Here is a 23,217-nt window from a genome sequence, read left to right as displayed (position 1 = left end):
GCTTCTTGTTTGATTGGAAATTTGTAGTAACCCAGAATTCCTACAGAGGAATACTGTACCTCAGTCAGCAGCAAGTGTGATGTGTCACAATGACAACATACAATTTTACCCCAAACTCTCACATGAAATGTTAGTGTCTCACTTGGTACACACACACAAAACCACACACACTACTTTATTTATTAATACACACAAGTACTTTATGTGGATCTGCACAGGTACACATATGCACACAGCATCATTATGTCACTAATTTGTAGGTAGGCTACACATACTTATTCTCACAACGAGTCATACCAAAAACAAACAAAGTTCAGGCACAAAGTCACTTGGATTCAATTACAACCTCACAAAAACCCTGTGCTCCCGGAAACTAAAACACCAACCAACTAAACATATGTAAGAATGATAATCATGACAAACAACAAAAAGGAAACTAATCAAAAACATAATCCATCAAAGGAAATATTTATATCCATGTTTGATTTTAGGGTTAATGCTTAATATTGCTCTGCGCAATAAAATACTTATATTACAAAAAAATATAGTAGCATGTCATGATAATCAATTGCTTACAAAATCTCGAGTACAGTGATAGTATAATTGATCAGTGTTTGCAAAACAGGACAAAATAATAGAGGAAACTCACAATGCACCAAACACAATTCATGGTCGCCACAGCAACTCGCCATGCAGTTGAGCATGGTGAATAAAGGCAACGGTCAAAAATAAAATTGCTAATGGCAACCATCACAGGCAATATTGCCACAGCAACCAACACAGGCCAATTAACTTACAACGCTGTGAGAGGAAGGGGTTTTTAGCGGTTGCTAGGCAACCATAGCCACGTAGTCTCCACGATATATGTATGGACAGGACAGTCTTGACTGTGGTATGATGTTTTTTCAGGAAAATGACATATGACACAGCACAAAAACAATAAATAAAAAGTACAAAATAAATTAATAACGTATAATAGTTATTGTCTTCAACCCAATCATACAACACTTGTTATATTTGTCTGGACTATTTAAAATCTACTTTTGAATAATTAAACATTTTGTCAACCCTTTTGTCATGGCAGTGTTATGGCCATATCTCAACAAACCAAGTAGTCCTATGATTTTGTCTAAATGTTTTAAACAACTACTGCTTTTAGAAGACTGTCACCTCACTCACATGTGGATCTGGGTCACTTACACTATATATACAAAAGTATGTGGGCACCCCTTCAAATCAGTGGATTCTGCTATTGCAGCCACAGCCGTTGCTGACAGGTGTTTAAAATCGAGCACACCGCCATGCAATCTCCCTAGACAAACATTGGCAGTAGAATGGCCCGTACTCAAGAGCTCAGTGACATTCAACGTGGCACCATCATAGGATGCCACCATTCCAACAAGTTATTTCGCAAATTTCTGCCCTGTTAGTGCTGCTCCGTTCAACTGTAAGTGCTGTTATTGTGAAGTGGAAACGTCTAGGAGCAACAACGTCTCAGCCGCAAAGTGGTAGGCCACACAACCTCACAGAAAAGGGCCGCGTAGCACGTCTGTCCTTGGTTGCAACACTCACTACCGAGTTCCAAACTGCCTCTGGAAGCAACGTCAGCAATAGAACTGTTCGTCGGGAGCTTCGTGAAATGGGTTTCCATGGCCAAGGAACCACACACAACCCTAAGATCACCATGCGCAATGCCAAGCGTTGGCTGCAGTGGTGTAATGCTCGCCGTCATTGGACTCTGGACCAGTGGAAACGCGTTCTCTGGAGTGATGAATCAAGCTTCACCATCTGGCAGTCTGGCGGAGGAATCTGGGTTTGGCAGATGCCAGGAGAACGCTACATGCCCCAATGCATAGTGGCAACTGTTAAGTTTGGTGGAGGAGGAATAATGGTCTGTGGCTGTTTTTCATAGTTCAGGCTAGGCCCCTTAGTTCCGGTGAAGGGAAATTTTAACACTACAGCAATTACATTCTAGACGATTCTGTGCTTCCAACTTTGTGGCAACAGTTTGGGGAAGGCCCTTTCCTGTTTCCGCATGACAATGCCCCCGTGCACAAAGCAAAGTCAATACAGAAATGTATATTTGTCACAGAGCCCTGACCTCAAACCCATCTAACACCTTTTTTGGATGAATTGGAACACAGACTGCGTGCCAAGCCTAATTTCCCATCATCAGTGCCCAACCTTGTGGCTGAATGGAAGTCCCCACAGAAATGTTAAAACATCTAGTGGAAAGTCTTCACAGAAGAGTGGAGGCTGTTGTAGCAGCAAAGAGGGGACCAACTCCATATTAACGCCCATGATTTTGGAATGAGATGTTCGACGAGCAGGTGTCCACATACTTTTGGTCATGCAGTGTATTTTATCACAGTTGATCATTTTAATACTGATCTTCCACAAAATTAAAACATAAAATTCTCCCTTTATCCCATAACGCCCTTAAGACACCGAAGCCAGTTCCACTGCATTTTTTCATTGTTGCCCTCTAATCAGATACTGACTTAGACCTGGGACAGCGGTTGGGTGCAATTCATTCTCAGGTAGAACAGAAAACCAGCAGGCTTCAGCCCTCTTAGGTTATAAGATGAATAACCCTGCCATAACCTACCTTTAACAGTTTCCACTCCCTGTCAATCGCCCTGACCATCCATCTCACCCTTCATTCTCATCCCACCTTGCTCACCTCATTTAGTAGGGTCGGTTGGCATCCTTGGGCCTCTTAAGCTGCACCTTGAGTCTCTTCATGCCAATCTGGAAACCATTCATGGCCTGAATTGCTGTCTGAGCACTGGACGGGTTGTCAAAACTCACAAAACCTGAAGAGAAGCAAACAGTTATAGACAATTCTGTGAAAGTATTAATACTACAAGAAGGGAGCAATCCTTCCCAGCACTGCCTCCTCAATATCATCATTGACTGTGTTCCCAATGTGGCACACTATTCCCTATGGGCCCTGGTCAAAAGCAGTGCACTACATAGGGTACATCGTGTCATTTGGGACGCATTCGTTGTCATCACCGTCACTCACCAAAGCACTTGCTCTGATTGGTGGCACGGTCAACAAAGACCTTTGCTGAGATGACGTTGCCGAAGGGGATGAACATTTGCAGCATCTCTGAGTCAGTGAACTCCTGAGGCAAGTGATAGATGAAGATGTTACACCCCTCAGGCCCTGAGAAGAAGAATACAGTGCAAGGTTAGACCATCAAGGCTCCCTGAGGGGTTCTTACGTGACTTGAGATTATCAGGATGAGGTAGTGATTGAGGCAGTATAAACTTTGTGGGAAACCAGCTTTGAAAATAGTCAAAAGTGAGAATTCATAGGAGGGAGGACAAGTAGGTAGAAATTACCTTCTCGTTGCTGCAGTTGCTGAGGCTGCTGATGTTGCTGTGCAAGCATTGTGTGTTGGTGTGGGAATGGCTGCCCTACCATTCCATAGGCAGCAGGGTACGTTGCTGTGGGTGTGTTCGCATAAGTAAACATTAAGGACTGTTGAGAGGGCATTTCAAACCTAAAATTTCCTCTGGGAAATTTTAAGAACTCAATCGGACTCACTACTGTCCCACCTGTGTAGTGCTGCATCCCTGCGTACGCTTGCTGAATAGGATCCAAAACTGGACTTTGAGCTGAGAGAGAAAATCAAAGAGAAAAATAACAGCATGATTTATCAACTGCTGTACAAACAATCTTTTTGGAGGATGAGTACATTCTCTAAATGGCATTGGGTGCCGTGCACCAGGATTCTTAGTAAACAAACCAAAATCCTAGTTAAGGTTCATTGGATTACATTTTCATAATGATACTCTTGACTTTCATCAGATTGAGTGAGATACCTTGGTAAGAATGAACTCCATTGGTGTACAGGGTTTCAGATGCTGACTGTCCATTGGGTGGAGCTGGCACTGGAGGGTAGCTGAGTGGTGGAGGCAGAGCAGGCATCGGTGTAGCTGCCATGGTGGGTGGAGTGCTGGTCCCTGCACAGGAAGAGCATTCGGGGACAGACAGACATGGTCAAACAAACACAATAACAAATGCAATAAAATAGTATCAAAGGCAGAAATATATGGGGCAAAGACTCTAGAAAAACTAAATATATACTGTATAAAGAATAAAGAGAAACTGTGAGACGAGCAGAGAATCCTGTAGGAGGGGATGAAGTGGTGGAGGATGGGAGCTTCTTATTACCTGAGGTAGTGAGTGATGCGATGGGCGTGGCCATGAGGCTGCTGGGGTTGAGGGCAGCCAACTGCTGCATGGTGATGGTGGATACAGGAGACAAATACGCCGACTGGGCCACCAGAGCCTGCTGCTGCACCAGCTACAAAGAATGAAGAGAGAAAGAGGGAGTCCTTCGATGTCATTCACTGTCAGTATGCGTCCCAAATGGCACCATATTCCCCATATACAGTACATTCGGAAATTATTCACATTCATCCTGAGGTGTTCTGAAACATTCATCCTGAGGTGAGCCCTTGACTTTTTCCCCAAAAATGTTACGTTACATCCTTATTCTAAAATGTATGCATTTTTGCAAATGTATTAAAAATGAAAAGTATTCAAACCCTTTACTCAGTACTTTGTTCAAGCACCTTTGGCAGCAGTTACAGCCTTGAGTCTTCTTGGGTATGACGCTACAAGCTTGGCACACCAGTATTTGGGGAGTTTCTCCTATTCTTATCTTCAGATCCTCTCAAGCTCTGTCATGTTGGATGGGGAGCGTTGCTGCACAGCTATTTTGAGGTCTCTCCAGAGATGTTTGATCGGGTTCAAGTCCGGGCTCTGGCTGGGCCATACAAGAACATTCAGAGACTTGTTCTGAAGCCACTCCTGCATTGTCTTGGCTGTGTGCTTAGGGTTGTTGTCCTGTTGGAAGGTGAACCTTCTCCCCAGTCTGAGGTCCTGAGAACTCTGGAGCAGGTTTTCATCAAGGATCTCTCTGTACTTTGCTCTGTTCATCTTTGCCTTGATCCTGACTAGTCTCCCAGTCCCTGCCGCTGAAACACATCCCCACAGCATGATGCTGCCACCCACCATGCTTCACTGTGCCAAGTTTCCTCCAGATGTGACGCTTGGCATTCAGGCCTAAGAGTTCAATCTAGGGTTCATCAGACCAGAGAATCTTGTTTAGGAGCTAACTCCAAGCAAAGTCTGGCCACTCTACCATAAAGGCCTGATTGGTGGAGTGCTGCAGAGATGGTTGTCCTTCTGGAAGGTTCTCCCATCTCCACATAGGAACTCTGGAGCTTTGTCAAAGTGACCATCGGGTTCTTGGTCACCTCCCTGACGAAGGCCCTTCTCCCCCGATTAGTCTTGGTGGTTCCAAACTTCTTCCAGTTAAGAATGATGGAGGCCACTGTGTTCTTCGGGACCTTCAATGCTGTAGAAATGTTTTGGTATCCATCCCTAGCTCTGTGCCTCGACACAATCATGTCTCGGAGCTCAACGGACAATTCCTTCAACCTCATGGCTTGGTTTTTGCTCTGACATGCACTGTCAACTGTGGGACCTTTTCTAGACAAGTGTATGCCTTTCCAAATCATGTCCAATCAATTGCATTTACAACAGGTGGACTCCAATCAAGTTGTAGAAAACATCTCAAGGATGATCAATGGAAACAGGATGCACCGGAGCTCAATTTCAAGTCTCATAGCAAAGGGTCTGAATACTTATGTAAATAAGCTATTTCTGTTTTAAAATGTTGAATACATTTGCAAACATTTCTAAAAACCTGTTTTCGCTTTGTCATTATTGGGTATTGTGTGTAGATTCATATGGATTTTTTTTAATAAGGCTGTAACGTAACAAATTGTGTAAAAAGTTAAGGGGTCTGAATACTTTCGGAATGCACTGTAGTGCACTACTTTTGACCCATATAAGAAATAGGGTGCCATTTGGGACATAGCCATTTTACTACAACTAGTGTGTTGGCCTGTGTATTACAATCTCTGCATAATGCCTGTGTTTGGGGTTCAGTACTACTAGTACTCACTACCTGTGTGTAGGCATTGTAAGCCCCGAGGTGTAAGGTCATGGGACTGATGACCCCCAGCTGGGACGCCACCTGCTGCATGCGCCTTATCCCTCGCTCTTTCTCAGAGTCGGCGAACTTCACCACCAGGCTGGAGGAGGCACCCTGCAGGGAGAGATTACAGATATTACACAGCAAAAATGACACACATCTCTGTAACCAAATGACCTATATCACTAACACGAGGACTGATGAGGGCATTCCACAAATATGTTCTCAACTCCTATAAATTACAGTAGGCCATGGAGTGTTTGTGTAGGAGGAGGTCTGACGGTAGCAGTGTTTAACTGTAGATGAGTCCCTATGTTGTGTGAGTGAGTGAGTGAGTGAGTGAGTGAGTGAGTGAGTGAGTGAGTGAGTGAGTGAGTGACAGAGACAGAGACAGAGACTGAGACTGACCGGTAGAGTGCGGCTCCCATGCAGAGTGCTGATGGCTGCCGCAGCCTCTACGTTGTTCTGGTACTTCACAAAGGCACAGCCTACAAAACATGACACATCGTCAAAACCTGGCCTCCCCTCACGTGACACATATCCCTAGAAAATGCATCAGACAATCGGCGCTTCATTAGTTATAGCTGCGTCATTGCTTCATCAATCATAGCTCATAAACCACGTTGACCAATATTAACTATGACCTATAAAACATATTGCATCATTATATTCCCCAGCTGAGAATGTGTTCTCAGTCAACTTACCTGGTCCACTAATAGTTAAATAAAATTATAAATTAGTCATACCTCATACAACAAACACAGAAAATTAAGCATCCATCTTTGTAGTGGTATGAGTTTGGATGTGACTGATTCCTGACCTTAATGGTAATATTTTAGTGGTGTTGATGTTGTGGTGTTGATATAAGGCTAGACGTTGTAGCGGTCAGTGTTGCAGTAATGGTGTTGGCTACCTTTGCTAGTGCCGTCAGGCCCGCGGAGCACTGTGCACTCTTCAATGCTCCCAAGCTCCTCAAACATCTTCCTCACGTCGGCATCCGACTGCTGCTTCCCCAGCATGCCAACAAACAGCTTCCTGTCTTCTAAGGGGAATGTGAGGTGAGGGGCCAAAACAGGAACGAAGAGAGAGGAATATGGACAGACAGTGATGGAGAGAAGAGCAGAGAGAGTGGTTGGTTGAGGCCAGTAATAGGTAGAGGCAAAGGGCATGGGAATTAGAATGGAATGATTTAATGATTGAGAAAGAGAGAAAGGATAACATGTAGGTAAAGAGAAAAAGTTATCATACAACACAAGAACATGCTCAGGAATTTGCACCTTGTTTCACTTTATAAACCCAAATGTGTTAATCAATGAGCTACATTTTTAATTGGATGTTGTTACAATATATATATAGTATATTGACGTCTGTGAATATGGTGCTATAACCCTGCTATATATGGAAAAGGCCACCAGAGTGCAGTATCAATAAACCTGCTGCACAAAGAGCATGAACTGGCTCAGACTGGAATGCTCCTTCGTCATCCAGTTCTGTATGCTAGGTGACAATGTCTTTGAGGTCATGAAAACAGCAGTTGAAATCCTTATTATATTTACTTTCTTTAGTCTGGCACTTAAGAATAATTGTACTTGAATATGGGGGGGGGTTAGGAAGAATTTCTAGAAGTGTTATTTAGAGGCAGGTGGTGCTTAGCAGCAGTGACGAGTGGGTATTTTTGTTGAAGCTGGGCTGAAGCCATTTCAGGGTTTAGTCTTGATTGTTGTTTAAAAAATGTAACACGTTAGACAGGTGTTTTGGAAAGGTGTTGATTGAACAGTTGCAATTATCTTCAGGTGTTGTTTGAACAGGTGTTGCTATGGAGGGGTGTCTCTTACCCCCTCTGCCCTCGCTGTCTGCTGGCTTCACTTGAATGGGCCGGTTCATCTGAAATAGAAAGCCCACATTACATGGTCCTCTTATCCCAAGGCACATCCATAATTATGAAGATTCTTGTTTATTTGCTTTACATACAGTACCAGTCAAAAGTTTGGACACACTTACTCATTCAAGGGTTTTTCTATATTTTTTAAAACTATTTTCTACATTGTAAAATAATAGTGAAGACATCAAAACTATGAAATAACACATATGGAATCATGTAGTAACCAGAAAAGTATATATTTAATATTTGAGGTTCTTCAAAGTAGCCTCCCTTTGCCTTGATGACAGCTTTGCATACTCTTGGCATTCTCTCAACCAGCTTCATGAGGTAGTCACCTGGAATTCATTTCAATAAACAGGTGTGCCTTGTTAAAAGTACATTTTTGGTATTTCTTTCTTTCTTAATGCGTTTGAGCCAATCAGTTGTGTTGTGACAAGGTAGGGGCGGTATACAGAAGATATCCTTATTTGGTAAAAGACCAAGTCCATATTATGGCATCAACAGCTCAAATAAGCAAAGAGAAACAACAGTCCATCATTACTAAGACATGAAGGTCATTGTATTATTATACAATGTAGAAAATAGTAAAAATAAAGAAAAACCCCTTGAATGAGTAGGTGTGTTCAAACTTTTGATTGCTACTGTACATATATTGTGTATGTATGTAGAACTCAAGAAAGGGCTGGAATATGAGCTGGCCACTCCCTCGGCTTCTAATGAAGCCCTGCCCATCACCCTCCTGGTTTACTGTTCTTCCTTTCCTCTCTTCTCATTCCCCATCAATTATATTCCCTCCCAGAGAATGAGTGTGTCTCTTACACACACACACGCACACAACCACGCGGGATTAGGCAAGTGATAAGATTAAGAACGCTCGCTGGCTAATCCGGATTACAGAAGCACACTGGATTAGAATGGTGGGAGATTCTGAACAGAGAGAGAGAGAGGGGGAAGGAGCTGTAGAGGAATGGATGGAATCAGAGTAAGGAAAGAGCAACCAAAACAAATAAGGAAACAGACAACCTTTCACACATCATAAAAACACAATCCACAAAAATTACTTTTGTGGACCAATGACACAATCATTATAATGATGCAGGTCTAGCTAAGCACTTCAATATTCTCTTTCACATGTGTGGTGGTGCACTGAGAAGGAGAGCAGGTGGAGGATGCAGAGAGGACAGTGATTGGCGAGGAGCAGAGCAGAGTCAGTGTGTTAACGGTGGCTTAATTAAGGTCTTAATTATGGAGCTGGTGACATTTGAGTCAGTCACTGATCCCTGTCTCTGATTGATCAGCCTTGATTGGTCACCAGGAGACAGTATTGATCAGTGCTGGTAGGGCCCTTGCCATCTGCATGCACAAACATCATCACCAGCAGGCCTTGGGTTTTCTAGTGGAGTGTCCCATTGATTACGATAATTAATTAGATGACCATGTGGATTAAGAAGCACCTGTTTACCGGGAAGGATTGAAAACAGTAATCAAAATGCATTTTTACGTTGTGAATGTTCCCGGGAGTCAGTAAATAGAATTTTGTGCTCAGAGGTGATGTTTTTCTACACGCCTCAAATGTTCGGAAAGTCAACTTGGATAAAGTCATCCACTAAATGAGTTGCGGAATAAATCCTAATTTGCAACGGGTGAAAGACTACTGTATTAAAACACAAAACAAAGCCAAAAGATCACATCTTAGCCTACACTTCGACTTAAACGACACAACCTAATACATAATACAACAAATGTCTCAAATCGAATTTTAGGATATAATGTTCCCTGAATAAAATATTTGAGTATATTTCATATAAACGCTAGGTTAGTCTATCTATGACTTGAGTTCTTCCACGGTTACCACGGTTGTGATAAGGAGATGAGAAGCGGAGCAAATGGCACAAGATAATGGAATTAGATTATAGTGGAGAAGTGGAGGCCAACAAGGCAGTGGCACTCGAGGTCGACACGGCAACCAGCCCTGCTAATCTGACAAAGTCTGCACCTCGCATTGCGGTCACCATGACAACCTTGTGATGAGATCCACAGCAGGTAAACAAGGTTGCCCAGAACATCGTGCGTAGGAGAGAAAAAGAGATGGATGAAGGAGAGAAAAAACCTATGAGGAATAAAGGGTGGTACTAGGTTGAGAGACGCTGGGATTATTAGATATGTCGTGAGGGAGAAAGGATGCTTGGGGGGGGAACTGGAATTATAGGGACAAAAGGACAAGGGATGGTGCCTGTTGCATTTAATTGCTGCCTCAAGGGCAGATACTGTAGGGACCAAGAAAATGTCTGCTTCTATTGCACTGTGCAAGCCCAGCCATTTTAATATTTTTCTCTTCTATATTTTCTCTTTTTCAGCAAATCAACAGGCTCATTTTAAAAACACAGCACAGATTAAACCCGGCCAAAGGCCAAACCCGCCCTATCTGTGACCCAATTTAGCTTTAAATGTTCATGTTGTCCTTTTTCAAATCCAAATATACAGAGACATTATGATTATTATTCAAAATCAACAAACACAGTGGCACAAACACAATGTCCACATAGGCAGTCTTTGCACACATGCACTGTCTGTTCCTGGCAGTCTCTTATGTATAGGCACTCTCTTGCTCACATTGACATGAGCACACAGTTAATCTTTCCCTCTGTGATGCCAAAAAGGATTTCACTAGGATTACAGTATGAGATATTAAATCCATAGATTATCCAATCAAATCACAGCAAGACCCCTCCCCCACACCTGACCCCATCCCCTCAATGCAAACACACACATCACCCTACTGATGCTTGTGCACACACACACACTCAGACACACACTTGCATTTATTGAGCAGTGTGAATGTGGGATGGGAGATGATAAGAGAGACAGGGTGTGTACATCCCTGTTAATCACATTCTTCCCTCCTTTCTTACCCTCTTCCAAACCAGAGAAAAGCTCATAATCTCTTGTCCCCTCCACTCACTCACTGTATCAATAAATCCCAAACAGGCTGATGTAAAGAAGGTGACATATTTGTCTCCCCTTTTTTATCTCAAATCCATTCTGCCTGTCTTCCAGAAAAGTAGGGACTCTGAACGGTAAATATATCAGTGGAGACCATCTCTGTACTTTTCAAGAGCGTTTACAAGGAGGGAGGGAGGGAAGATGGGGGGGCAAAATGACTATTTTTCTCCCTCCTCTCCATCACACAGCACTGGTCATTGCATCACACCGGTTACCTAGCAACCTGGCATCCCTCGTCCCCACCGTCTCCTGGCAACGAGACCTGGGACCATAATCAACCTGCCACCCCATCCCCCCCCTCTTCTCTCCGCTCCCTCATCTCCCCCTCCACATCACACGCACACTAACAGAGATACTGTAGTGTACAGAAAATACATCGGTGGAAATATAGGCTATATCTCTATTCGCAGATGCAAACAAAAAGAAACTCACACAGACATAGAAAAACACTCGCACAAAGAGATGAACAAAGTAACAAAGGCAGGCGCAGAAACAGAGGTACAATCCCAAACACAAACAAAGACAGGAAATCTCCTACGCACACACACACACACATGCCAACAACCTGTTATCAAAGTCTGTTTTCAGTATGTAACTGTTACTCCTCCCTAGTCATGCTCGGTCTGTCTATATATTCAAGGCTCTCTGGGTTGGGTCGTACATAGAAATATAATCCCTATTGTAGAATTACTAAACAATTATATTTATTTGGGGTCATACAAGAGGAAGAGAGAGAAGTACCACAATTATTTATGCTACTCTTTCCTCTAGCTGCTTTTCTTCATCAGAAGATGCACAGTATATCTCTAAAAGTAGAGTTACACTACATTACCAAAAGTATGTGGACACCTGCTTGTTGAACATCTCATTCATAAATCAAGGGCATTAATATGGAGTTGGTCCGCCCTCTTCTGCTATAACAGCCTCCACTCTTCTGGGAAGGCTTTGCACAGGATGGAACATTTCTGAGGGGACTTACTTCCATTCAGCCAAGAGCATTAGTGAGGTCGGGCACTGATGATGGGCTTGTCCCAATTCATCCCAATGGTGTTAGATAGGGTTTGAGGTAAGGGCTCTGTGCAGGCCAGTCAAGTTCTTCCACACCGATCTTGACAAACCATTGCACGGGGGCATTGTCATGCTAAAACAGGAAAGGGCCTTCCCCAAACTGTTGCCACAAAATTAGAAGCACAGAATCATCTAGAACATGGGTGTCAAACTCTGGCCCGTGGGCCAAATTTGGCCCGCGGGGTAATTATATTTGGCCCGCGAGACAATACCAAATTACTACTAGAGCTGGCCCGCCGGTATTATACAGCGCATTCACCACTAATACTACGAATCCCATAATGCTCTGCTGTTTTCGCGCGCCAATCAGGACAGGACCCAGAAACGCTCTCTCCTCTGTGACAGTAGTCATAGCAACATAGACGCTACAACTGTCAGCGAGCTAACCCTTCCCAAAAATGGCGAAAAGAAAGGCAGAAAACAGGAGCTTTCTGGACAAGTGGGAGGCAGAATATCTGTTTACATATGTAAAAGACAAACCTGTTTGTCTTGTTTGTGGAGTCAACGTGGCTGTAAGTAAGGAGTACAACATTAGACGACACTATGAAACGAAACACCATGACAAATACAAGGACCTGGACATGACTCAAAGGAGCCAGAAAGTAGAGGAGATGAAAAGAAGTTTGGTTTCACAACAGAATATGTTTAAAAAAGCCACATCACAAAGTGAGGCTGCTGTAAAGGCTAGTTATATAGTGGCAGCAGAGATCGCAAAATCAGCCCGGCCCTTTAATGAGGGAGAGTTCATGAAAAAGTGCATGATGAAGGTTTGTGACCTCGTATGCCCAGAGAAAAAACAAGCATTTTCAAACGTGAGCCTGAGCAGGAACACAGTAGCTGATCGCACATGTGATCTTGCCACCAATCTGTATGACCAGCTGATGGAAAAGGGAAAAGATTTTGTTGCGTTCTCCCTCGCTGTGGATGAGAGCTGCGACGCATCTGATACTGCTCAGCTGTCAGTCTTCATCCGTGGAGTGGACTCAAATCTGTGTGTTACGGAGGAGCTATTAGGATTCAAATCAATGCATGGCACAACCACAGGAAAGGAAATCTTTGAGGAGGTTTCCAAATGTGTAACTGAAATAAAGCTGCCGTGGGATAAACTCGTTGGATTAACGACAGATGGTGCGCCAGTGATGTGCGGTAAAAAGAGTGGACTGGTGGGCATGGTTCGGGAGAAGATGCGGGAAGAGAACTGTGCAGGTGAGCTAACTGTTTACCACTGCATCATACATCAGGAAGCACTGTGTGCCAAAGCCCTAAAGATGGAACATGTTATGACCACAGTAACACAGGTAGTTAACTTTATAAGAGCCAAAGGTCTAAATCACCGCCAGTTTAAATCTTTTCTGGAGGAGTGTGGTTCGGAATACGCAGACGTGCCGTATCACACAGAGGTGAGATGGCTAAGCAGAGGAAAAGTACTGAACAGATGTTTCGAGCTGCGTGAGGAAATATGTCAATTCCTGGAAACCAAAGGGAAGGATACAGCAGAGCTCCGGGAGCAAAAGTTCCTGTGTGAGCTGGCCTTTCTCTGTGACATCTCGAGCCATCTCGATGCGCTGAACCTGCAGCTTCAGGGGCGGGGGCGCATCATCACAGACATGTACGCTGCAGTGAGGGCCTTCAAAACTAAACTGTGCCTGTGGGAGAATCAGATGCTGCAAGGAAACCCTTGCCATTTTCCCTGCTGCCAATCCATAAAAGCGCAGATCTCTACCGCCGTGTTCCCATGCGCACAGTTTGCTGAAAAACTCAGTGTTCTCGCCGCTGAGTTTAGCCGGCGATTTGCCGACTTCGATGCCCAGAAATGCAAGTTTGAACTGCTTAGTAATCCCTTCGCAGTTGATGTGGAAAATGCACCAACCAACATCCAAATGGAGCTGATTGAACTCCAGTGCAACGACACGCTGAAGTCAAAGTATGATGCTGTGGGCGCCGCACAGTTTCCATGGTTCATCCCTGACACAATGCCTCAGCTCCGCACCCAAGCTGCTCAGATGCTCTCCATGTTCGGCAGCACTTATCTATGCGAGCAACTTTTCTCCTCGATGAAGATGACCAAAACAACTCACAGGAGACGTCTGACTGATGAACATCTTCGCTCGATACTGAGGATTTCTTCAGCTCAGAGCTTGAGCCCAGACATTGATGAACTAGCATCCAAGAAGAGATGCCAGGTATCTGGCTTGGGCACATCAGATTAGACCAGTGTGCAATAATTAACGTTTTCTTCATGCACCTTTTCTTGCTACAAGGCATGGGCTTGAATGGTTGATTGATTTATTATCATTTTATTTGTAAAATTATTAGCCAGTGGAAAAAGTTTATTTTGGTATTTAAATCAGAAGGCTGCAAATAGAAAAGAGGCATACAATTTTTATTTAAATTTTATTTATTTAATAAATGAATGCCATTGATGTGTTTTTTCATTTGAAATTCGATTTTGCATGTCTCCACTATTAAATGATATATTGTATGGTAATAAGCGATGCTTGTTCCATATTCAATGTTAAAGCAAAACTTGTTTGGGTCCATATTAAAAGGTTAATTTGTTCAATGTTGGCCCGTGACTTTGTTCAGGTTTTACATTTTGGCCCACTGGGTATTTGAGTTTGACACCCCTGATCTAGAATGTCATTGTATGGAACTAAGGGGCCAAGCCCGAACCATGTAAAACAGCCCCAGACCACTATTTCTTGTCCACCAAACTTTACAGTTGGCACTATGCATTGGGGCAAGTAGCGTTCTCCCGGCATCCGCCAGACCCAGATTTGTCCGCCGGACTACCAGATGGTGAAGCAGGATTTATCACTCTAGAGATTGCGTTTCCTCTGGTCCAGAGTCCAATGTCGGCGATCTTTACACCACTCCTGCCGACACTTGGCATTGCCCATGGTGATCCTAGGCTTGTGTACGGCTGCTCGGCCATGGAAACCCATTTCATGAAGCCCCCGCCGAACAGTTCTTGTGCTGATGTTGCGACCAAAGGCAGCTTGGAACTCGGTAGTGAGTGTTGCAACTAGGGTTGCAAAGGGTCGGTACCTTTACGGTAAATTTCCGTAATTTGTCTGGAAATTTTCCATGGGAAGTTAAGCCCGGGAATTTGGGGAATTTTGCTTAAGTTTATCAAAAAAGTTAGCTTATAACAGTGAACCTTTTTTTGTGGGATACACATAGGGCAATTCTAGGTCTTGTGGCATATTTTGGTTAAACTATCCCCAATTCAATGGAATTGCAACCCTCTACATGCACAGTGCATTCTTCCATCACATGTGCAGTGCACTCTTCCATCACATGTACAGCTGATAGTCAAGATCTTGCACACTAATGAGATGGTATTGAGCCCGCATTACTACACTGAGCCAAGGACTACATGCTTTCTGGTACGTTTTGATTACAATACTGGGTGGGGTGAATATATTTTTTATGACATACATGATTTTCTGTTAACTAGTAAATAGTAGCCTACAGCAAAGTTTGTTTAAATAATTTCTAACATGTTAACAATTTCTGCTAGTTTGTTTTTGCTACCATGTGTGTTTAGCTTGCTTGAGCCTGCTAACTGAGGAGTGTTAATTCACCTGTTTCTATTCATGTTTCATTTTAAAACATTTATCTTACAAAGGAGTTGTTTAATCTAACTGATTAACTATTTATTTAACTATTTTTTTCTCTAATCTTTACAGGACAATGCCACAGGCACTATCTGATGTGTGGAGACGTTTCACTGCAGCTAATGTAGAAGGAAAGGCTGTGTACATTTGCAAATACTGTGCCAAATCATATGTGAAGAATGTAGTCCTACCCTCACATCACACACATTGGCTGTGCTGCTCATGCAATGAATCTGCTCCTCAAGAACATCATGGCACTGAAAGCAATGGATACACTCTACAAGAGAGCCAGTGAAATGGTTAGGCATGTGACGGGTCATCAAGTTATAGCAGCAATCTACCTCACCATGCAAAGTGAGAAGAATAGAATAAGAGAACCACATTGAAGCTGCCCAGCAACACCCGCTGGGGTGGTGTTGTCATCATGTTTGACAGTCTGCCGATATGGACAGCCCCATCAAGGGGATTCTCCTGGAATATGTATTTTGGGAGAGAGTGGTAAGCTGCCTGAAACTCCTGAAACCTATAGAAGTAGCCATTGCACAGATTGAGGGAGACAATGCCATCCTGTCTGATGTTCAGACTCTGCCTGCAGATATAAGAGAAGAAATCCGTATCGCCCTGCCCTCTTCACTGTTGCTCCAAGCAGAGAATACTGCAGTTCTGATATACATCAAAAAGTGTGAAGACTTCTGCCTGAAGCCCATACACGCCGCAGCTTACATGTTGGACCCCAAGTGTGCTGGCAAGAGCATCTTGTCTGGTGCAGAGATCAACAAAGCCTATGGTGTCATCACTACCATGTCTCACCACCTTGGCCTGGATGAGGGCAGGGTTCTTGGCAGTCTGGCGAAGTACACTTCCTAGCAAGGGCTTTGGGATGGAGATGCAATATGGCAATCATGCCAACATATCTCCTCAGCCACCTGGTGGAAGGGACTTTGTGGATCTGAGACTCTTTACCCTGTTGCCTCCATCATCCTCCAAATCCCACCAACATCAGCCGCCTCAGATCGCAACTGGTCCTTGTTTGGGAACACACACAGGAAAGCACGCAACAGGCTGACCAATACAAGAGTTGAATAATTGGTGGCCATCCGGGCAAATTTGAGGCTTTTTGAGCCTGACAACGAGCCATCCTCAACAAGGTTGGAAAGTGACAGTGAAGATGAGGCCTTGGAGTCTGATGTTCAAGAGGTGGACATTGAGGAGGTCCAGGGAGAAGACATGGAAGCCTGAGAGGAAGACAAACAAAGCTTTAGTTTCTAGACTATCATTTTACAGATTTTTTGGAGATGCGATGGATCATTGGGGATCATTCAATATTCCCTTTCTATTGTTGTTCAGTGAAATCATCCCATGTGAAGAGTCAACTCATTTAATTAAAGTTCAATTCGTAACTAAATCGATTTTTTTTATTTCTATTGGAAGGATTTAATCATTTGCAATTATGTCTACTTGATGATAAGGTCAAATGTTTATGTTGCTGTCTCCATGTGATATGGGAAATACAGTGCCTTGCGAAAGTATTCGGCCCCCTTGAACTTTGCGACCTTTTGCCACATTTCAGGCTTCAAACATAAAGATATAAAACTGTATTTTTTTTGTGAAGAATCAACAACAAGTGGGACACAATCATGAAGTGGAACAACATTTATTGGATATTTCAAACTTTTTTAACAAATCAAAAACTGAAAAATTGGGCGTGCAAAATTATTCAGCCCCCTTAAGTTAATACTTTGTAGCGCCACCTTTTGCTGCGATTACAGCTGTAAGTCGCTTGGGGTATGTCTCTATCAGTTTTGCACATCGAGAGACTGACATTTTTTCCCATTCCTCCTTGCAAAACAGCTCGAGCTCAGTGAGTTTGGATGGAGAGCATTTGTGAACAGCAGTTTTCAGTTCTTTCCACAGATTCTCGATTGGATTCAGGTCTGGACTTTGACTTGGCCATTCTAACACCTGGATATGTTTATTTTTGAACCATTCCATTGTAGATTTTGCTTTATGTTTTGGATCATTGTCTTGTTGGAAGACAAATCTCTGTCCCAGTCTCAGGTCTTTTGCAGACTCCATCAGGTTTTCTTCCAGAATGGTCCTGTATTTGACTCCATCCATCTTCCCATCAATTTTAACCATCTTCCCTGTCCCTGCTGAAGAAAAGCAGGCCCAAACCATGATGCTGCCACCACCATGTTTGACAGTGGGGATGGTGTGTTCAGTGTGATGAGCTGTGTTGCTTTTACGCCAAACATAACGTTTTGCATTGTTGCCAAAAAGTTCAATTTTGGTTTCATCTGACCAGAGCACCTTCTTCCACATGTTTGGTGTGTCTCCCAGGTGGCTTGTGGCAAACTTTAAACAACACTTTTTATGGATATCTTTAAGAAATGGCTTTCTTCTTGCCACTCTTCCATAAAGGCCAGATTTGTGCAATATACGACTGATTGTTGTCCTATGGACAGAGTCTCCCACCTCAGCTGTAGATCTCTGTAGTTCATCCAGAGTGATCATGGGCCTCTTGGCTGCATCTCTGATCAGTCTTCTCCTTGTATGAGCTGAAAGTTTAGAGGGACGGCCAGGTCTTGGTAGATTTGCAGTGGTCTGATACTCCTTCCATTTCAATATTATCGCTTGCACAGTGCTCCTTGGGATGTTTAAAGCTTGGGAAATCTTTTTGTATCCAAATCCGGCTTTAAACTTCTTCACAACAGTATCTCGGACCTGCCTGGTGTGTTCCTTGTTCTTCATGATGCTCTCTGCGCTTTTAACGGACCTCTGAGACTATCACAGTGCAGGTGCATTTATACGGAGACTTGATTACACACAGGTGGATTGTATTTATCATCATTAGTCATTTAGGTCAACATTGGATCATTCAGAGATCCTCACTGAACTTCTGGAGAGAGTTTGCTGCACTGAAAGTAAAGGGGCTAAATAATTTTGCACGCCCAATTTTTCAGTTTTTGATTTGTTAAAAAAGTTTGAAATATCCAATAAATGTCGTTCCACTTCATGATTGTGTCCCACTTGTTGTTGATTCTTCACAAAAAAAATACAGTTTTATATCTTTATGTTTGAAGCCTGAAATGTGGCAAAAGGTCGCAAAGTTCAAGGGGGCCGAATACTTTCACAAGGCACTGTATATCCAATGCAAAAAACATCTACATTTAAATGGTATTAATATTAATTTGCATATATTTCTGTTAATTCCCATACATTCCCACAGAAAGTTTCCACCTCTGAATATTCCCCAAAATGTGCAACCCTAGTTGCAATGGAAGAGAGACCATTTTTACGCATTCTGTGAGCTTGTGTGGCCTACATTTCGTGGCTGAGCCATTGTTGCTCCTAGACAGTTTCCACTTACAGTTGACCGGGGAAGCTCTAGCAGGGCAGAATTTTGATGAACTTACTTGTTGGAAAGATCGTATCCTATGACGTTGAAAGTGCCACGTTGAAAGTCAGTGACTTCTGTTGTCATAGGGATGCGTCTTCATTTTTGTAGGTTTAGTCAGTTTAATTACACCAAAGTGCAATATGTACAGTGGCTTCGGAAAGTATTCAGATACATGTGCAAACATAAAAAAAACTAAAACAGAAATACCATATTTATATAAGTATTCAGACCTTTTGCTATGAGACTTGAAATTGAGCTCAGGTGCATCATGTTTTCATTGATCATCAGCTGTTTCTACAACTAGATTTGAGTCCACCTGTGGTAAATTCAATTGATTGAACATAATTTGGCAAGGCACAAACCTGTCTATATAAGATCCCACAGTTGATAGTGCATGTCAGAGCAAATACCAAACCATGAGGTCGAACGAATTGTCTGTAGAGCTCCGAGACAGGATTGTGTCGAGGCACAGATCTGGGGAAGGGTACCAAAACATTCTGCAGCACTGGAGGTCCCAAAGAACACAGTGGCCTCCATCATTCTTAAATGGAAGAAGTTTGGAACCAGCAAGACTCTTCCTAGAGCTGGGCACCCAGAAAAACTGAGCAATCGGGGGAGAAGGACCTTGGTCAGGGAGGTGACCAAGAACCCGATGGTCACTCTGACAGAGCTCTAGAGTTCCTCTGTGGAGATGGGAGAAACTTCCAGGACAACCATCTCTGCAGCACTCCACCAATCAGGCCTTAATGGTAGAGTGGCCATACGGAAGCCACTCCTCAGTGTAAGAGCCAGTTTGCAGTTTGTCAAAGAAACCTAAAGACTCTCAGACCGTGAGAAACAAGATTCTCTGATCTGATGTTACCGAGATTGAACTCTTTGGCTTGAATGCCAAGTGTCAGGTCTGGAGGAAACCTGGAACCATCCCTACGGGGAAGCATGGTGGTGGCAGCATCATGCTGTGGGGATGTTTTTCAGCGGTAGGGACTGGGAGACTAGTCAGGATCGAGGCAAAGATGAATGGAGCAAAGTACAGAGAGATCCTTGATGACGACCTGCTCCAGAGAGCTCAGGACCTCAGACTGGGGCAAAGGTTCACCTTCCAACAGGACAACAGCCCTAAGCACACAGCCAAGTCAATGCAGGAATGGCTTCGGGACAAGTCTCTGAATGTCCTTGAGTGGCCCAGCCAGAACCCGGACTTGAACCCGGGAAAACATCTCTGGAGAGACCTGAAAATAGCTGTGCAGCAACGCTCCCCACCCAACCTGACAGAGCTTGAGAGGATCTACAGAGAAGAATAGGAGAAATTCCCTAAATACAGGTATGCCAAGCTTGTAGCATTATACCCAAGAAGACTCAATGCTGTAATTGCTGCCAAAGGTGCTTCAACAAAGTACTGAGTAAAAGGTCTGAATAGTTTTGTAAATGTGATATTTCCGTTTTTAAAATGTTTATAAATTAGCAGACATTTAAAAAAAAATACGTTTTTGCTTCGTCAATATGGGGTATTGTGTGTAGATCAATGAGGAAAAAAATACAATTTATTCAATTTTAGAACAAGGCTGTAACATAACAAAATGTGGATAAAGTCAAGGGGTCTGATTGCTTTCCATTGGATTAAACGCTGGCCTAGTGCGCCTGAGTTAACAGAGCCTGATGAGTTTTATAATAGGAGCCGTTTTCCACACACAAACACAAACTCGTACCCCCACCCTCTCTGTAACAGATGTCTGTATTTAAGATGATTAACGCACTGCCTCGTCCCTCAACCCCCAATGCCACCCGTTGCTCATTATGTCAAACGTCCATTCATGTCTTACCCCCTCACAGTGTTGTCGTACTCGAGACCCTAGAGTACGGTCTCCAGACAACATATTTAGTATCTCGGTGTCGGATACGTTTGAACTCGGTCTTGACTCAGTCTCGGACAGTGAGGACTTTGGAATTTCTTCCCGAGAACAGCGGAGTAGAAAACTCAATTATCAGAGCATAAAACCGCTTCGCCAGGCCAAATATATACATTCCTTTCTTAAAACAATATCTTAACAGCCGTTATATCTATTATAGACATGTTGCACAGTGACGAACCTATAGGCCTTCAGTGTGTGACAGGTTCATGATTCTGAAAGGACAGCAATCGTAATACCAGCGCACTCATGTAGGAGAGTGCACTTTCTGTAAAACACGAAGGTCCGGTGGTGTAGTGAATTGTAGACGCAGGTATGAACCATATACCCACTTTTTTTCAGAGGTTATTGCTTATATTCACTTCTTAATCCATAGTGATGCGTATCAAAGTAGTGTAGTGGAGGAATACGAATGATGAATTATGACGTACAACAGAGACATAATGCACAAAGTAACCTACACAATTGTAAAGCACGTGAAATATATATACCACACGTTTCAGCGGAATATCATCTGCAGGCAGCAAGAGTGGGCAGCTCTCAACTGTTTTTTTTGCATGGAACTGCTCACAGAAGAATGACATCGGTAGCCGGTAGGGTAGGAAAGACGTTTAAACTTATGATATCCAGTGGTGACCGGTCATTCGGTGTTTTGAGCCCCACCTGTTTAGCACCTATTTAGCTTGCCTGTTTTGCATGTTACTTTGGCATTAATACCTGTCTCATATCAGTTTGCAAACAATGTAAAATAAAATAATCATCATTGAGTTAATAAAGCTTTTGTCTCTTTTTTTCTTTCTTGAGTAAGGCAGCTCCAAAATGCAGTTGTTTCAGCCTAGCTCATTGCTTTCTGTGGAGGTGGGGCATCCAGCGGAACATTTGGAGCTTATGGGGTTGGTAATGTTTTCTAGTTGCTCTGTGATTGGCTCATTGTTCTGTCACTCATGGGGACACTACATCACCGCCAAGTCTAAGTGTAGGGCTTGAAAATTCAAAACCCTTGGGTGCTGCTATAGAGTTACATTAGAAGTACCCATCCAATAAGCCTCAAGGTCATTGGCCACAGATAAAATGACGTCAAATCACATTATATCTACAGTAGCTTAGATTGGACTAATCATGTCAACATCATACTTTCTAAATCTTAGCTAGCAAGCTAGCATTCATCATCATGAATCAAGCCGACAATCTACTGGCAAATCCTTTTCAATCCTTGTCATATGAAGACAAATAATTAAGGGACATTTTAGATAAAATATATCAAACAACAAGTTGGAAATTGGAAGGATCAGTGGCTAACTGCAAGCACTGTAAAGCCTGCTATTCAGTGGAGTCGGTGTGTGGTCCCTAGTCTGGGTTTAAGGGTTTCTTTCGGGGGTAAACATTCAAGGGTAAACATTCAACATTGGCCATGCTGTCAATCCAGCATGACTTCTGCTCGCTCAAAACAACTGGAAACTCGGAACTGGGAAATCTGATTACAGTGCGTTAAAAACAACTGGGAACTCAGAAAAAACGAACTCCGACTGCAAAAATACGTTTTGAACGGTCATCCAACTCGGAATTGCAAGTCGGGAACTCGGGCCTCTTTCTAGAGCTCCGACCTGAAGATCATTGACGTCATCATGATTTGACCTTCCGAGTTCCCAGTTGTCTTGAAAGAACCATAAATCCAGAGAATGCCAGACTTTAATATGACAACATTTGATGACAAAATATGCCCACGAAGGACCGCCATGCCACCTTCCTGTTCAAGTGAGCACAACAAGGTGAGTCCAAAAATGTATTGTATGCTGCTATATAAATGATGTAACATGTATACTGTAGCTAAGAAAGTAATACAAAGGGAATGTTGTGTTGTAAGTTGTTAGGTGTTGGTGGTGCATATGTAGCCTATAGAATATGTAGCCTATAGCCTATAGCCTAGAGAAATGTCATCATTGAATATTGTAAGAGCTTTCTTTCTCTGTTTATGTGCCCACTTTATTTATCCTACGGTTTTGACTTGGTGTACCGGGAGAATACTGTAAGAACGGCCCATGTTATGAATCCTGTCACTGCTCATTACAAAGGTGCTGAATAAATAGTTATATTGACTACGTCTGTCCTAGCTCGCTCATTAATGTCTTAATCAAAATTACGGATTGCCTCTTATCTGCTCGTCGTCCTCTTATGCCATAGTATGTACATCTCAATTGTCAGTAGAAACCACATTGTTTAAGCAAGTCAGCCATATCTGCTATGTTTTTTTTAAAGGCAGTAAACAAGGCTGAATGAACTGTTTCGCTGCCAGACAAGGCTCTGCTGATAGCCAGGT

The 23,217-nt window shown here is 43.1% G+C and overlaps 1 protein-coding gene across 8 annotated transcripts in view; it reads right to left on the bottom strand.

The window, feature by feature from the left end:
• LOC110496019 (cugbp, Elav-like family member 3a) overlaps positions 1 to 23,217 on the bottom strand; it is a 39,034-nt gene that overhangs the window by 3,570 nt on the left and 12,247 nt on the right. The window contains exons 4-14 of one of the 8 annotated variants that reach the window (XR_016488465.1): positions 7,856 to 7,904; positions 6,934 to 7,062; positions 6,429 to 6,508; positions 5,994 to 6,134; positions 4,187 to 4,319; positions 3,835 to 3,975; positions 3,568 to 3,627; positions 3,352 to 3,456; positions 3,029 to 3,172; positions 2,684 to 2,816; positions 798 to 887 (exon numbers count right to left, since the gene is read on the bottom strand). Coding sequence is in view for 5 of the 8 variants with exons in the window: in XM_021571635.3 (XP_021427310.2) it covers positions 2,689 to 2,816; positions 3,029 to 3,172; positions 3,352 to 3,627; positions 3,835 to 3,975; positions 4,187 to 4,319; positions 5,991 to 6,134; positions 6,429 to 6,508; positions 6,934 to 7,062; positions 7,856 to 7,904 (1,224 nt within the window). In the remaining 3 variants the exon portion in view is untranslated. Of the gene's footprint in view, positions 1 to 797; positions 888 to 2,683; positions 2,817 to 3,028; positions 3,173 to 3,351; positions 3,628 to 3,834; positions 3,976 to 4,186; positions 4,320 to 5,990; positions 6,135 to 6,428; positions 6,509 to 6,933; positions 7,063 to 7,855; positions 7,905 to 23,217 lie in introns of all 8 variants that reach the window. The other 7 variants (XR_016488466.1, XR_002469502.3, XM_021571640.3 and 4 more) reach the window with 7 other exon arrangements.

This window comes from Oncorhynchus mykiss, chromosome 18 (genome assembly GCF_057628025.1).
Source record: "Oncorhynchus mykiss isolate SJ-2025 chromosome 18, ASM5762802v1, whole genome shotgun sequence".
Lineage (NCBI taxonomy): Eukaryota > Metazoa > Chordata > Actinopteri > Salmoniformes > Salmonidae > Oncorhynchus > Oncorhynchus mykiss.
The sequence above is the reverse complement of the archived record's forward strand: the minus strand, read 5'-3'. Positions and strand labels throughout refer to the sequence as shown.